Source organism: Cebus imitator, unplaced genomic scaffold, assembly GCF_001604975.1.
Source record: "Cebus imitator isolate Cc_AM_T3 unplaced genomic scaffold, Cebus_imitator-1.0 Scaffold52, whole genome shotgun sequence".
Classification (NCBI taxonomy): domain Eukaryota; kingdom Metazoa; phylum Chordata; class Mammalia; order Primates; family Cebidae; genus Cebus; species Cebus imitator.
The window spans coordinates 999,183-1,016,267 of record NW_016107367.1 but is presented as its reverse complement, the minus strand read 5'-3'; the positions used below and the strand labels follow the sequence as shown (position 1 = coordinate 1,016,267).

General features: G+C 40.2%; 1 protein-coding gene across 1 annotated transcript in view; it reads left to right on the top strand.

Annotated features, from left to right (window-relative positions):
- TECPR2 (tectonin beta-propeller repeat containing 2) overlaps positions 1 to 17,085 on the top strand; it is a 133,385-nt gene that overhangs the window by 32,514 nt on the left and 83,786 nt on the right. Inside the window, exons 3-4 of the mRNA XM_017528066.2 lie at positions 12,630 to 12,758; positions 13,155 to 13,286. Of these exons, the coding sequence (XP_017383555.1) occupies positions 12,630 to 12,758; positions 13,155 to 13,286 (261 nt within the window). The remainder of the gene's footprint in view (positions 1 to 12,629; positions 12,759 to 13,154; positions 13,287 to 17,085) is intronic.

Below are 17,085 nucleotides of genomic sequence, written 5' to 3'. Positions count from 1 at the left end.
GTATTAAATAACATTTACTCAAGTTCATTGGTTACATTACAAAGCACATGTATGAGTACTGCATACCAGTATTAAGGCTTCTGGCCCCCCACATGATTATTTATTTATTTTATTTATTTTGAGACAGAGCCTTGCTCTGTTGCCCAGAGTGGAGTGCAGTGGCACGCTTTCAGCTCACTGCAGCCTCTGCCTCCCAGGCTCAAGGGATTCTTCTGCCTCAGCCTCCCAAGTAGCTGGGATTACAGGCATGCACCACTACCACCTGGCTAATTTTTATATTTTTAGTAGAGACAGGGTTTTACCACGTGGGCCAGACTGGTCTTGAACTCCTGACTTAAAATGATCCACCCGCATTGGCCTCCCAAAGTGCTGGGATTACAGGTGTGAGCCACCACAACCAGCCATGATCATTTTTATTTTGGAACCATTCATTGAGAAAAATTCCATAGCCATTTCGAACTTGTGCTATGACATGGCAAAATCTCTAGTAAATCATTTTAATTCCTGATGTGTTCGTTTTTATAATGATAAATTTCTTTTTTTTTCTTTTACCCCACCCTAATCTTAAATTTCTAAGGAAAATATTTTGTTTTGAACATCATGCCGCCATGTCAAGACTGCATATTTAAAACATATTACATCACCTTTTCCCTTCAAAGCAATGCCAGTGAATTCTGCTAATGGTACCACCCATCTCATGTTATCCAACTCCAGATCATAAAGATTCCCTCGTTCTCTTTCCTCTCCACAAACCTACCAAATCCTCTATCTCCAAGTTTTTTGGATTCATTCACAGAGAAAGTATAGAGCACAGCGGCAGAGCAGGGCCTCTGGCGAGTGTCACATTTGTGTGTGAATTCTGACTTGATTCTCACTACCTCTGTAACCTTAGACAAATTACTGCCAGGCATGGTGGGTCATACCTGTAATCCCAGCACTTTGGGAGGCTGAGGCAGGATCACGAGTCCAGGAGTTTGAGACCAGTCTGGGCAACATAGTAAGACCCTGTCTCTACAAAAAATAAAAAACTAGCTGGTTGTGGTGGCACACACTTGTATTCCCTACTTGTGGGGGCTGAGGTGGGAGGATCACTTAAGCTTGAGAGGTCAAGGCTGCAGTGCCATGTCAGGCTACTGCACTCAGCCTGGGTTACAGAACGAGACCCGGTCTCAAACCAAACACCAGTAAATTACTTAACCTATCTGGAACTCAGCCCCATATGTGTAAAATGTGGATAACTATAGCACCTGTCCTTACAGAAAATTGTTTGAGAATCCAGTTATACATTTAAAGTGCTTAACACATTACTTGGCCCAGGAAGTCAGTAAAGAAAAGCTGCTGTACTGTTTCTCTGTTGCTGTCATCCTTCTCACCAGGTCTCGATGGAGGCTGTCTTCGAGGTTTCACTGCCTTCACGCCGGTTCTATTTACCTCTTTTCTAGACTGGGCCCTTACTTACCTTAGCCCGAGCTGTTGTGAAACTCCCAGTGGCTTCCTGACTTGCCCCACTCCCTCCTTCCTCTGTCCTGCTCCTAATTGTGGTTATCAGAAGTGCTTCTGACCGATACACTGGCACAATCAGAAATCTTAAAGGGATCTCCCTTTTTCCTACTGTAGCTTAAGATCCAAATCTCTTAACCTAGATCACGATCTCACACTACATATATTTATAGGCCATGAAAATACCCTGAAAGCTTTAAGTACCTGATGAAAGTGAGCTCCTTCATTACCACCTCCACTCACTGTAGGTGGCTTTTCATGTGCCTGTCTCGATGCAACAGCTAAGCTTTAAGAAGGCCGGGACTGTGACCTACTTTATTTTGTATTGCTATCGCAGCTCACTCAGTACCCAGAGCAAGGAGGGTATTCTTGCATATTTGGCAGATTGATTACTATATAAATTACTGTATTGAAAATTAAAATGGTTTACTGAAGATACTGCCATGTATCTTAGCAAGGTCAAAACAGTTGTATAATTTTTCTGAATGAATACTTTCAAAATAAAAAAGATCACTCAGACTAGAAGCCTGAACATCTGTGAGGAATGCTTATGCATATGGTTTTTAATAACCCAACATATTAAGCTTTAATAGGATCATTGATCTGAAAACCAAAACATGGAAGGAATCAGTTTATAAGTCACATTTAGATATATCATAATCCCCTCAGTAAACCTGTGGGGCAGGTAGATTATGGATAACAAGTATCCACTTCATGAATTGTCCCTGTTGATCAGGAAAAGTAGAACCTGGATCTGGGACAGCTCTTGTAATTCCAGATTCCTGGTTTTTTTGAGCTGGGGGTGGGGAAAATACCTCTCTTGTTGAAGTTCTTTAGTATTCTTTTTTTTTTTTTTTTTTGAGATGGAGTCTTGCTCTGTTGGCCAGGCTGGAGTACAGTGGGGCAATCTCGGCTCTTTGCAACCTCTGCCTCCTGGGTTCAAGTGGCTTTGCTGTCTTGGCCTCCTACTAGCTGGGACTACAGGCACATGCCACCACACCTGGCTAATTTTTTTTTTTTTTAACTTTTTTCTTTTTTTAGAGATGAGTTTTCACCATGTTAGCCAGGCTGGTCTTGAACTCCTGACCTCAGGTGATCCGCCCACGTCGGCCTTCCAAAGTGCTGGGATTACAGGCGTGAGCCTTCATGCTTAGCCTAATTTTTGTATTTTCAGTAGAGACGGAGCTTTGCCATGTTGGCCCTGCTGCTCTTGAACTCCTTACCTCAGGTGATCTGCCCACCATGGCCTCCCAAGGTGCTGGGGTTACAGGCGTTGAGCCACTGCACCCAGCCAGTCTTTTAATAAGAGCTCAGTATATTTATACATGATTGATCAACATTTTTTTCGTTAGAAATGAGGTGGGGTTTTTTGTTTTTGTGTTTTTGTTTCAAAGATTAAAAACCTAGAAAGGAAGGAGAGTATTTGGGGAAAATGGTGGCAGAGGAAGCACCAATAATCTATCTCTACACCTAGACATCCATTTTACTGGCAGGAATTGTCTGATGCAACTGTTTTGGAACTCTGAAGTCTATTGAGGCTTATAGCTTCTACAGAAGGCTTGGATGGCAAATTGTGGTTAATTTTGGTCAATTTCAACTCTTAGCACAGTAGCAGCTACATACTCCCCAACCCCAATTCTGTGGGAGGCAGCTATGCAGATGTTCCTAGAGCTTACACACAGCTCGTGGGAGCCAGAATAGGCAAAAAGCATCCTGTCCTCTAAATATTTGGGGTCCGTGCTCTGACTCCTGATTGCTACTTCTGACCATAGAGGTGCAGTCAAAGAGATGGGTGGCTGTTGTCGTTACACCTCCCTCATTGTTTCAAGTTCTTCCCCCTCCAATGGACTTGACTTCCAGGGGATTTAAAGAGCTAGTGATCTGCTCTCTTGCTTCACATTTATTTTTTCCTATTTGGGAGCCAGATATTAGAGAATACTACATTGAAAAGCAACTGCATATAAGGGAGAAAAGTAAGAAGTGACTTTGCATGCCTAGGAAAAGGGAGAGGCACAGAATAGACCTGAGAAGACCCTAAGTTTATACCCTAGACTGATCTTTGGCACAGACAGCCTACAATAATCAAAAAGAATCACACACAACACATACACAGAATAACAAAACCCAGTAAACTTGGAAAGGGGGGATCTGATTTTCTGAGTTACCACATTATTAGATTCAAGTGTTCAGTTTTCATCAAAACAAATCATGAGGCACACAAAGAAACAGAAAGTATGGTCTTCCAAGGAAAAAAAATAAACCAACTGAAACTGTTCCTGAGATCACATAGTAGGCCTACTAGACAAAGATTTTAAAACAACTGTCTTAAAGATACTCAAAGAGCTAAAGAAGATTTGGGGCTGGGCGCAGTGGCTCGTGCCTGTAATCCCAGCACTTTGGGAGGCTGAGGCAGGCAGATCACAAGGTCAGTAGTTTGAGACCAGCCTGGCCAAAATGGTGAAACCCTGTCTCTACTAAAAATACAAAAACTAGCTGGGCATGGTGGTGTGCGCCGGTAATCCCAGCTACTTGGGAGGCTGAGGCAGGAGAATCGCTTGAACCCAGGAGGCGGAGGTTGCAGTGAGCCAAGATCACCCCACTGCACTCCAGTCTGGGCAACAGAGTCAGACTCCTTCTCAAAAAGATAAATACAATAAAATAAAGAAGATGTGGAGAAAGGTCAAACAGTGTGTGAAGGCTGGGTGCGGTGGTTTATGCCTGTAATCCCAGCACATTGGGAGGCTAAGGCAGGCAGATCACTTGAGGCCAGGAGTTCAAGACCAGCCTGGCCAAAGTGTTGAAACCCTATCTTTACTGAAAAAGACAAAAATCAGCTGGGCATGGTGTCACAAGCCTGTAGTCCCAGCTATTCAGGAAGCTGAGGCAGGAGAATCGCTTGTACCCAGGAGATGGCGGTTGCAGTGAGCCAAGATTGTGCCACTGTACTCCAGCCTGGCCATCAGAGAGAAACTCTGTCTAAAAAAAGAAAAATAAAGGAAAACAGTACATGAATGAAATGTAAATATCAGTAAAGAGATAGAAACCCTAAAAAGAAACAAAATAATTCTGGAACTGAAAAATGCAAAAACTGAAATGAGAAATTCATTGGAGGGATTCAAAGGCAGATTTGAGCAGGCAGATGAATTTGAAGATAAGATATTGAAATTATCAAGTCTGAGAAACAGAAAAATGTTTGAAGAAACATGAACAGAGCCTAAGGGACCTGTGGGACATCATCAAGCAAACTAACATATGATTTATGGGAGTTACAGAAGAAAAAGAAAGGGGGAGAGAGATTATTTGAAGAAATAGTATCTGGAAACTTCCCAGATTTGTCAAGAGCCATGGATATAAATATCCAGGAAGTTCAATGAACTCCAAGTAAGATGAACTCAAAGACCCACACCAATACACATTACAGTCAAACTCCCAAAAATGAAAATCAAAGAATCTTCAGGCTGGGTTCAGTGGCTCACACCTGTAATCCCAGCATTTTGGGAGGATAAGGTAGGAGGATCACTTGAGTTCGAGCAATGTAGCGAGACCTCATCTCTACTAAAAATCAAAAAAATTAGCCAGGTGAGGTGGCATTTGCCTGTAGTTCCAGGTCTTTGGGAGGATAAGGTGGGAGAATTGCTTGAGACTGGAAGATCAAGGTTACAGTGAGCTCTGATTGAGCCACTGCACTCCAGCCTGGCCAACAGAGTGAGACCTTGTCTCAAAAAAAGATTCAACATGAGGAAGCTGACAAAAAAAAAACTTCAAAGAATCAAGAGAGAAATGCCTCATCATATACAAGGGACTCCCAATAAGATTATAAGCAGATTTCTTATCAAAATACTTGGAGGGGGTGCAGTGGCTTACATTCATAATTCTGGTACTTTGGGAGGCCAAGGCAGCTGGATCTCTGGAGGCCAGGAATTTGAGATCAACCTGGCCAACATGGTGAAACTCTATCTCTAAAAATACAAAAATTAGCCGGGTGTGGTGGTGCATGTCCCTGTCATCCTAGCCACCTGGGTGGCTGAGGCACAAGAATCACTTGAACCTGGGAGGCAGAGGTTGCAGTGATCTGAGATCAGGCAACTGCATTCCAGTCTGGACGACAGAGCGAGAATCCGTCTCAAAAAGCAAAAACATGAAAAAAAAGAAAAAAAAGAAATAGAAACAAAAAGTAAAAAACGAAAAAATGAAAAAAACAACAAACAAAAACAAAGTTTGGAGACCAGAATATAGTGGGCTGATATATTCAGAGTGTTAAAGAAAAAAAAAAAAAAAAAGGTGAAGGATATGGGCAATTATAAAAGCTAATATTGCTGTAACAATGGTTTATAATTGCATTTTTGTTTTCTACATGATGTAAGAGACTAAAACTTTTTTTTTAATTAGTCTAAAAGCTAGTATTATTGTAATGTTGGTTTGTAAGTCCACATTTTGTTTTGTTTTGAGATGGAGTCTCACTCTGTTGCCCAGGCTGGAGTACAGTGGTGTGATATCGGCTCACTGCAACCTCTGCCTCCCAGATACAAGCAATTCTCCTGCCTCAGTCTCCCAAGTAGCTGGGATTACAGGTGTGTGCCACCATACCTGGCTAATTTTTGTATTTTTAGTAGAGGCAGGGTTTCACCATGTTGGTTAGGCTGGTGTGGAACTCCTGATCTCAGATGATTTGGCCCCCCAAGGTGCTGGAATTATAGGTGTGAGCCACTTTGCCTGGCCCACATTTTGTTTTCTGCATAATTTAAAATAATTTTTTTGGTAAAATAATTTTTAAGGCATTTAATTATGTGCTTCACGGTTTGGGGCACAGTATTTGTAAAGGTATAATTTTGTGGTAACAGTAAGCAAAAAGGTTGAGGACCAAGCTGTAATGGAACAGAGTTTTTCTATGTTATTGAAATTAAGCTGTTAGAAATTTAAATTAGTGTTATAACTTTAGGATGTTAAATGTAATCCCCATGGTAATGACAGAGACAATCACTGTAGAATATACACAAAAATAAATGAGAAGAGAATTTAAATATTTTAATGTACCCCCCAAAAATCAACTAGTCACAAGAGTAGATAGTAATGCAGGAAACTAGGACAAAAACCTTAAGACATATATAAAATAAAGAACAAAAGGACAGAAGTAAGTCTCTCTTTATTAGTTAATACCTTAAATGTAAATTGATTAAACTCTCCAATCAAAAGACAAAGATTGTTAAAATGGATTTTAAAAACAATCTGGGCCGGGCACGGTGGCTCACACCTGTAATCCAGTACTGTGGGAGGCCAAGGCAGGTAGATCACCCGAGGTCAGGAGTTTGAGACCAGCCTGGGCAACATGGTGAAACCCTGTCTCTACTAAAAATACAAAAATTAACCGAGTGTGGCTGTGCAAGCCTGTAATCCCAGCTACTCAGGAGGCTGGAGCAGAATTGCTTGAACATGGGACATGGAGGTTGCAGTGAGCTGAGATTGTACCATTGCACTCCAACCTGGGCAACAAGAGCAAAACTCCATATATTTAAAAAAAAAATCTAACTATATGCTGTGTTTAAGAGACTCGTTTTAGATCCAGACATTGCTGGTGAAAGGATAGAAAAAGATATTCCATGCAAATAGTATACATGTTCTCAAATGTACGTGGATGTTTTCCAGGATAGACCATATGTTAAGCCACAAATTAAGTGTCAATAGATTTTAAAAGATATACAAAGCATCTTCTCATTGTATCCACAACAGGATAAAGTTAGAAATCAGAAATGGAAGGAAAATTGGAGAATTCACAAATTTGTGCAAATTAACCATATACTCTTAAACAACCAATGGATAAATAAATTACAAGGGAAATTTAAAAAAAATACTTAAAGATGAATGACAACTAAAATATACACAACAAAATTTACTGGGCAGTGAAAACAGTGCTGAGCGGGACATTTATAGCTTTAAATGCATACATTAAAAAATAAGAAAAATCTCAAATCAACGATCTAAACTTTACAATTTAAGGAACTAGAAAAGGAAGAAAACTAAACTCAAAACTAGCAGAAGGAAGGAAATAATAAGATTAGAACAGAGGTAAAGGAAATAGAGACTAGATAACAATAGGGAAAATCAGTGAAACCAAAAGTCGAATTTGAATTTTTGTAAAGATCAACAAAATCGACAAACCTTTAGCCAGATGGACCAAGAAGCAATAAGAGAAGACACAAATTATTAAAAGTTTTTTTAGAAACAAAGTAGACCCTTGCTATTGATTCAACAGAAATAAAAAGGATTATGACAGGATGGTGATCTACTGAATACCAACAAATTGGATAACTTAAGATGAGATGGACAAAACCCTACAAACACAAAACCTACGGAGACTAAACCATGAAGAAATAGAAAACCTGAGTAGATCTGTAGTAAGAAGATAGAATCAATAATCAAAAATCTCCTTGTAAAGAAAAGCTCTAGATACGATGGCTTCCCCAGTGAATTTAACCAAGCATTTAAAGAAGAACTAACACTATTTCTTCTCAAACTTTTTCGAACAGTTGAAGAGGAGGGAATACTTCTGAATTCACTCAATGAGGCTAGAATTACACTGATAACAAAACTAGAAAAGATACCACAAGAAAAGTACATACCAGTATCCCTCATGAACATGAACGTACCAGAAAAACCTTCAAGAAAATACTAGCAAATCAAATTCAGCAGCATAATATAAGGATTATACATCATGACCAAAGCAGGATATATTCCTGGAATGCAAGGATGGTTCAACATATGAAAGTCAGTTACCTAATACACTGTTTTAACAAAATGAGGGACAAAACCACATGGTCAGCTCCACTGATGCATAAAAAGCATTTGACAAAATTCAACACCCTTTCATGGTGAAAACACTCAACAAAATGGGAATAGAAACTACCCCAACATAATAAAAGCCATATATGAAAATAAGTTAACAATCATACATAAGGGTAAAAAGGTGAAAGCTTTTCCTCTAAGATCAGAAACAAGGCAGAACGCATGCTTTTGTCACTTCGACCCAGTGCTGTAAATTTTAGGCAGAGTCATTAGGCAAGAAAAAGAAATAAGAGGCATCAACATTGGGAAGGAAGAAATAGAAGTATCTCTGTTTGCAGATGACATGATCTTATATGTAGAAAACCCTGAAGATTCCACAAAAATTTGTTTGAACTAATACATGAAACTGGCATAGTAGCAGCATAGAAAGTCAGTGCATTAAAATCAGTTGCATTTTTAAACAACAATGAATAATATGTAAAAGAAATTAAGAGGAAAATTCCACTTAAAATAGCATTAAAAAGAATAACCAAGGAGGTGAAGGACTCATACAACGAAACATATTCCTGAAAGAAATTAAAGACATAAATAAATAGAAACACATTCTATGTTGAGAGATTGGAAGACTTAATATTGTGTGTGTGTGTGTGTTTGTTCTTTGGAGACAGGGTCTTGCCTTATCACCTAGGTTGAAGTGCGGTGGCACAATCACAGCTCGCTGCAGCCTCAATCTCCTAGGCTCAAGTGATCCTCCTACCTGAGTCTCCCAAGTAGCTAGGACTACAGGCATGTACCACTATGCCTGGCTATTTTTTCTTTTCTTTCTTTTTTTTTGGACTTTAAGCCCTGGAAAGTTAAAGCAATTAAGTCTTAAAAAAATTTTTTTTGTAGAGGTGAGATCTCACTATGTTGCTCAGGCCAGTCTCAAACTCCTGGATTCAAGTGATCCTCCTGCCTTGGCCTCCCAAAATGGTGAGATTACAGGCATCAGCCACCCCATCTAGCCTGACTTAATATTGTTAAGCTGTCCATACCACCCAAAGTAATTCATAAGTTAATTCAATACAATTGCTATTGTACTCTGAAGGCCATTTTTTTTTTGCTTTGGGGGTTTTAGAATATAAAAACTTATTCTAAAATTCATATGGGATCTCAAGAGACCCTGAAAAGCCCCAGCAAACCTGGAAAAGAAAAAGCTGGCGATCTCACACTTCCTGAACTTAAAACTTACTAGAAAACTGCAGTCATTAAAAGGGTGTGTTGGACTTGGCTGTGGTATGAAGGAATAATAAGAAAACAGCGTGATACATAAAAATAGACATATAGACCAATGAAATAAATAGAGAACTGAGAAACCCTCTTACATAGTTAAGTCTTGAACTCCTAACCTCAAGTGATTCAGCTGCATTGGTCTCCCAAAGTGCTGGGATTATAGGCATGAGCCCCTGCACCTGGTCCAGTCAAGTGATTTTTGATAAGGATATAAAGATTGTTCCGCAGGGAAAGGACAGTCTTCAACAAATGGTACTGGGGAAACTGGATATTCACATGCAAAAGAATGAAGTTGGACCCTTATCAAATACTACATTCAAAAATTAACTCAAAATGGCCAGGCCTGGTGGCTTACACCTGTAATCCCAGCACTTTGGAAGGCCGAGGCAGGTGGATCACTTGAGGCCAGGGGTTCGAGACCAGCTTGGCCAACATGGGGAAACTCCGTCTCGACTAAAAATAGAAAAACTTACCTTGGTGTGGTAGCGCACTCCTGTAATCTTAGCTACTTGGGAGGCTGAGGCACAAGAATCATTGAACCCAGGAGGCGGAGGTAGCAGTGAGCCAAAATTGTGTCACTGCACTCTAGCCTGGGCAAAAGAGGGAGACCCCTGTTTCAAAAAAATAAATAAATAAATAACTCAAAATGATTAAAGCCCTAAATGTAAGAACTAAAACTATGAAACTTTTAGAAGAAATCACAGGACAAAATCATCACAACATTGGATTTGACAGTGATTTATTGGATATGACATCAAAGGCACAGCAACATGGAAAAATAGACAAACTGCACTTTATGAAAATTTAAACATTTTTGTATATCAAAAACACTACCAACAGTTAAAAGACAACCCACCGAATGGGAGAAAATATTTGCAAATCACATATCTGATAAGGGCTTAATATTCAGGATATGTCGGGAATTCTTAAAACTCAACAGTGAGGCCAGGTGGAGTGGCTCATGCCTATAATCCCAGCACTTTGGGAGGCTGAGGCAGGTGGATCACTTGAGGTCAGGAGTTCGAGATTAGCCTGGCCAACATGGTAAAACCCCGTCTCTTTTAAAAATACAAAAATTATCCAGGCATGGTGGCACACACCTGTATCCCAGCTGATTGGGGGGCTGAGGCATAAGAATTGCTTGAACCTGGCAGGCAGAGTTTGCAGGGAGCCAAGATTGTGCCATTGTACTCCCACCTGGGTGACAGAGCGAGACTCCATCTCAAAAAAAAAAAAAAACCCAATTCAAAAATGGGTAAAGGACTTGAATACCTATGTTTCTCCCCAGAAGGTAAACAAATGGCCAATAAGCAAGTGAAAACATAAACATCACTAATTATTAGGGCAATGCAAGTCAAAACTACACCTCACACCCATTAGGATGGCTACTGTCAAAAAAGCAAGGAGATAACAAGTGTTGGTGAGGATGTGAGAAATTGGAACCCTGGTGCATCGTTCGTAGGAACATAAGATGATGTAGCCACTACTAGAAAACATGGTGGTTGTTCAGAAAATTAAAAATAGAATTACCATATGATACCAAAATTCAGTCTTGGGTAGGGTATGTACCTAAGATAATTGAAAGCAATATCTAAAGAAATGTTTGTACACCCATATTCATAGAATCCTTATTCACAGTAGCTAAAATGGGGAAGCAACTCAAGTGTGTCCATCAATGGATGAATGGATAAACGAAAACGAAATGTAGTGTATACATATAAGAATATTACTGCCTTAAAAAGGAAGGCAGTCTGATACATGATACAATATGGATGAACCTTGAAGATACTGTGTTGAGGAAATAAGCCAGTCAGAAACTAGACAAATGCTGTTTGGTTCCATTTATAGGAAGTACTTAGAGTAGTCCAAATCATGGTAAAAGGAATTTAAGGAGATTAAAAAAGAGTAGTCAAAATCATAAAGACAGAAAGTAGAATGGTGGTTGCCAGGGGCTGGGGGGAGGGATGAATGGGGAATTAATAGGTACAGTTTCAGTTTTACAAGATTAAATAGTCCTGGAGAGGGATGCTGGTGATGATTACATGGCATTATGAATGTATCGAATACCACTAAATGTATACTTAAAAAAGGAATCATGGTAATTTTATGTTATGTGTATTTTAACACTAAAATAATGGGGAATGAGAGCAGCACACAGTGGCTCACACCTATAATCCCAGCACTTTGGGAGGCCAAGGCAGAAGGATCCCTTTTGTCCAGACCAAGATCAGCCTGGGCAATATAGTGAGACCTTGTCTCTAGAAAAAAAATTAAAAATTAGGCTGGGTTTGGTGGCTCATGCCTGTAATCCCAGCACTTTGGGAGGCTGAGGCAGGTGGATCAGGAGGTCAAGAGATTAAGACCATCCTGGCCAACATGGTGAAACCCTGTCTTTACTAAAAAATCCTCCATCTCAAAAAAAATATATAAAAAAATAAAAATTAGCTGGGTGTGGTGTACACATCTGTAGTCCCAGCTATTTGGGAGGCTGAGGCCAGAGGATTGCTTGAGGCTGGGAGGTTGAGCCTGAAGTGAACTGTGATTTCACCACTGCACTCCTGCATAGGTATATTTGGTTTTGATTTCTGTTGTTGTTTGTTTTGTTTTGTTTTGAGATGAATCTAGCTCTGTCGCCCAGGTTGGAGTGCAATGGCGCGATCTTGGCTCACTACAACCTAATGCCTCCTGGGTTCAAGCCATTCTTTCTGCCTCAGCCACCTAAATAGCCAGAATTACCGGCACACGCCTCCACATCCGGCTAATTTTTGTATTTTTAGTAGAGATGGGATTTCACCATGCTGGCCAGGCTGGTCTCAAACTCCTGACCTCAGGTAATCCGCCTGCCTTGGCCTCCCAAAGTGCTGGGATTACAGGCGTGAGCCACCGTACTCAGCCCTGTTTTTATTATTTTTTTTAACAGATATAATTGTCTTTCTGATTCATATACCTTTTCAATCAAGAATATGTATGGGCTGCAGCCTGATGAAGTTTTTCACTCCTTTGGTAATGTCTTTGTTTCACATTTTTGAAGCCTGCATAGTTACAGATTAGTTTGTTTTCAATGTTTTGTCTTGTAGGGGAAAATGGAATCTATCACTGTGGTGAAGCTGCTGAGCTGCTTTGATGACCTGGTGGCAGCAGGCACAGCCTCTGGCAGGGTTGCAATTTTTCAACTTGTGTCTTCATTGCCAGGGAGAAATAAACAAGTGAGTACTAATGATCTTAGCAGTTGTTAACTTCTTGGCAAATTCTCATGGGTCTTTAAAATGAGAAATCCTCATCTGCTTAGCAAATTTATGCTCAGAGAAGCTTACCACTGTGCTGTTTATAATTGGATTACGTTTCTGTTCCGGGTTGGACACTTGGCATAAAGTACATGTGGGTCATTTCATTTTTGCTTAATATTCTCGTGGTGAGCTCTCTGTGGGTTTTGAACGTGACTAGACAGATGGAACCTTGTGCAGGTTTCTGCTTGGAAAATGAGATTGGGAAAACCAGCTCTTCTGTAACTTGGAGCGATTGCAGACCTTGTCCATGTAGCCCCAGCTCACAGCATTTATCCTTTTCTTTTTCTTGTGTATATTTTTATCCCTTATTCATAGCTTCGGAGATTTGATGTCACTGGTATTCACAAAAATAGCATTACAGCTCTGGCTTGGAGCCCCAATGGAATGAAATTGTTCTCTGGAGATGACAAAGGCAAAATTGTTTATTCTTCTCTGGATCTAGACCAGGTAAAATTATTTTCAGAAATGCTGTTGGCTCTTGCCAATTTACGTTTGGAAAAACTATATTTATAATTGTATTTTTAGTCAGCTTGTATTCTTGATCACCTTCCCTTTATAATCTCAACTGTTATTTATGACATTTACTTTTTATAGCTATATTTTATAAGCTTCCACTTCTGAGACTAAGGAGTTGGCCTAGTGGAACGTTCACTTTTTTCATTCCACTGCTGTGTATTACTTCTGCTTAGAAAACAAGCTGTTGTCATTCCCACTTCCTGGAAAGGTTAGTAGGAACGATGCCAAACACTTCCGAATCCTAACTGTGGACAAGTCAGTGACTTCAATGGATGGAGGACTCACTGCCAGCCACCTGGCCTGTGTGAGATGACCTCATGTGACAGGAAGTGACAGAGGAGGTTAGGTGGCAGGATGGCGAAGATGAAGAAATTGGAGCCTCAGGAGTTCCAGGAACTAGCCCAGGGGTACAGGCTTGCTCCTCACAGGCTTTCAAACCAAGGCTCTGCTTCCACGCCCATGCCTTTCCACTTTATGATCTGCTGGGTTTTCTTTGTTTTGTCATGTGTCTGCAACCAAACTGAATTCCTTGGTGGCACGGTCCTTTGTTTTTCTCATTTGTAGCCTTCATTCCTAGAGCACTGTAGGAATTCAGCAGTTATAGCTGAGTGACTTTCAGTCCCTCTGATCCACGATGAACCTATTACAAATATTCTTTAGTAGTAGTTCTCAAACTTTATAGTCACAAGACCCCTACACTCTTAGAAAGAGGACCCCAAAGCATTTTTGCTTATATGGGTTAAATCTACCAAGTACACTGCGTTGAAGTTAAAACTGAGTGAGATAATAAATCCACAATATGTGAACATAAATGATTTATTTTGTGAAGATACTTCTATTTTCAAAACAGGTGAGAAGAATGAGTGGCCTTGGTTTATATTTTTACGAATCTCTTTATTATCTGGCTTAACAGAAGATGGCTGGATTCTGCATTCAATCCGTTGCCATACATAGTTTTGATTGAAGTATATAAAGAAAATGTGGCCTTACACAGACATGTAGTTGGAAATGTGAGGAATATTTTGATAGCCTTTTCGGATAGTTGTAGACATTCTTTAATAATATCCTCATATTGACAAATGGTAGTTGCTTTAAAGGTTACAATTACAAATGACAAATGATAGTTTCTCTAAAGGTTAGTAAAAATGTGGAATCCGAGACCACATGGATGAATTTTTTTCTACTCTGTTATATTAAAATCTACTTTACCTATGCTGGATTTTGTAGCATTATGTATTGGTCACTTAGAAAATACTATTCACAGAGTGATACAGATCTTCCAAATGTTGACACTTTTTTTTGAGACATGGTCTCACACCGCTCACCCAGGCTGGTGTACAGTGGGTGTAATCACGGCTCACTGCAACCTTGACTTCCCAGGTTCAGGTGATTCTCCCACCTCAACCTCCCAAGTGGATGGGACTACAGGTGCACGCCACCATGCCCGGTTGATTTTTTATGTATTTTTTATAGCGACAGGGTTTTACTATGTTGCCTAGGCTGGTCTTGAACATCTGGGTTCAAGCAATCTGCCCACCTCAGCCCTCCCAAATTCTGGGATTACAGGCGTGAGCCACCTTGCCAGCTGATACATTTTCTAATACAATGTCAAAAAAGTACCTTTGTTAACATAAACATCATTGTAATCAGGAAAGTCTCTAGCTATTGGGAATCATGTCAAGTTCACAGGGACAGATATAGGTCTTCAAATTGCTAATCTTCACATGAGAGCAACAAATACCATTGCTTGTTTTCCTTGAAGCGACAGGCTTTTGTTTGGTTTTGTTTTGTTTTTTCCTCCCAGAAAATGTCTGCTAAATACCCAAGTTTGAATAATTACAGCATTTCAAATAAAAATGGTGTTTTGTGAAAAAAGCAGCTGGCTCAGCTCACAGCTGCAGTAGTTGCACACGTGCTTTTCCTTGAGAGAACCACTGAGTGTATTTCAATGTCCAGCGGAAGGGAGAATATAAAAGTACCTATCCTCTGGCCAGGCGCGGTGGCTCACAACACCTGTAATCCCAGCACTTTGGGAGGCCAAGACAGGAGGATCACTTGAACCCAGGAGTCCAAGACCAGCCTGGGCAACATGGCAAAACCCCGTTTCTTTTTGAAATACAAACTATTAGCCGGGTGTGGTGGTGCATGCCTGTAATCCCACTACTCAGGAGGCTGAGGCAGAATAATCTCTTGAACCTAGTAGGCAGNTTTTAGATGGAGTCTAACTCTGTTGCCCAGGCTGGAGAGCAGTGGTGCAATCTCGGCTCACTGCAGCCTCCATCTCCGGGTACAAGAGATTCTCCTCTACATTTTGATTATGTTGGGGTTATTATTTGAGCTGTTGATTATTATTTGTGGAGGTGTGTTTTGTGGAGTTTGATTAGTAATGGATGAATGAAATACATTTTTATATACTAGAGTGTAGTGAATTTTAGTGGGCTAGGGAGGTTGTTGTTTTAAGGGGGTGATTGTAGCTAACCACGAATTTTTTTTTTGTATTTATTTAGTATAGATTTAATAACAGAGTTTTAAGTTAACATGCTTGTGGATAATTAACATGATTAAAAGAGTGGTTTTATGAATGACAAAAGGTTTTGGGTTTGGGGCTTATAATAAACACTATTAATGGGTAATTTTTTTTTACTTTTTTTGAGAGGGCTATTTAGCACAAAGCTTACATGAGTAAACAAATTAGAGTAGAGACAAAGGAATGTGGGGTAAACAGACTTTACCGGGGAAGCTTTTATTATTATTATTGTTATTTTATTATTATTTTTTTGAGACAGAGCCTCACTCTGTTGCCCAGGCTGGAGTGCAGTGGTGCAATCTCAGCACTGCAACCCCTGCCTCCCAGATTCAAGCAATTCTCAGCCTCAGCCTCCTGAGTCGCTGGGATTACAGGCACCCACCACCACGCCTGGCTAATTTTTGTATTTCTGGTAGAGACGGGGTTTCACCATCGTGACCAGGTGGGTCTTGAACTCCTGACTTCATGATCCGCTGGCCTCAGCCCTGCAAAGTGCTAAGATTACAGGTGTGATCCACCACGCCTGGCTTACTATTTTAATTTTTACCCTATGATTTAAAGCTTTAATATAAGAACTGGCTGCTTTTAGTTTGTTTTATTAAAACCTTTGGCTTTTTAAAAGGTTTGAGACTAATTTTATAATTTTCCCTAATATTTCCCTAATCCTTTACCAGCCACCCCGAGTGAATCCCAGCATTCTCCTTGCCTCAACCTCCTGGTAGCTGGGACTACAGGCACATGTCACCACACCCGGCTAATTTTTTGTATTTTTAGTAGAGACGGGGTTTTACCATGTTCGCCAGGATGGTCTCTATCTCCTGACCGCGTGATCCGCCCACCTCGGCCTCCCAAAGTGCTGGGATTGATTGCAGGTGTGAGCCACTGCACCTGGCTGCAAAACCTCATTTCTACCAAAAAAACATACAAAAATTAGCTAGGCATGGTGGTGCACACCTGTAATCCCACTTACTCTAGAGGGTGAGGTGGGAGGATCACTTGAGCCTTGGAGGTGAAGATTGCAGTGAGCTGAGATTGTATCACTGCACTCCAGCCTAGGCCAGTGAGTCAGAACCTGTCTAAAAAAAAGTTTGCAACATTTTGTGTAATGGAAATTTCTTTATTTTGATTTTGGTGGTGGTTACATACTACAAATTTGTCAAAATTCATATAATTATATACCTAAAAAAGGATGAAATTTAGTGT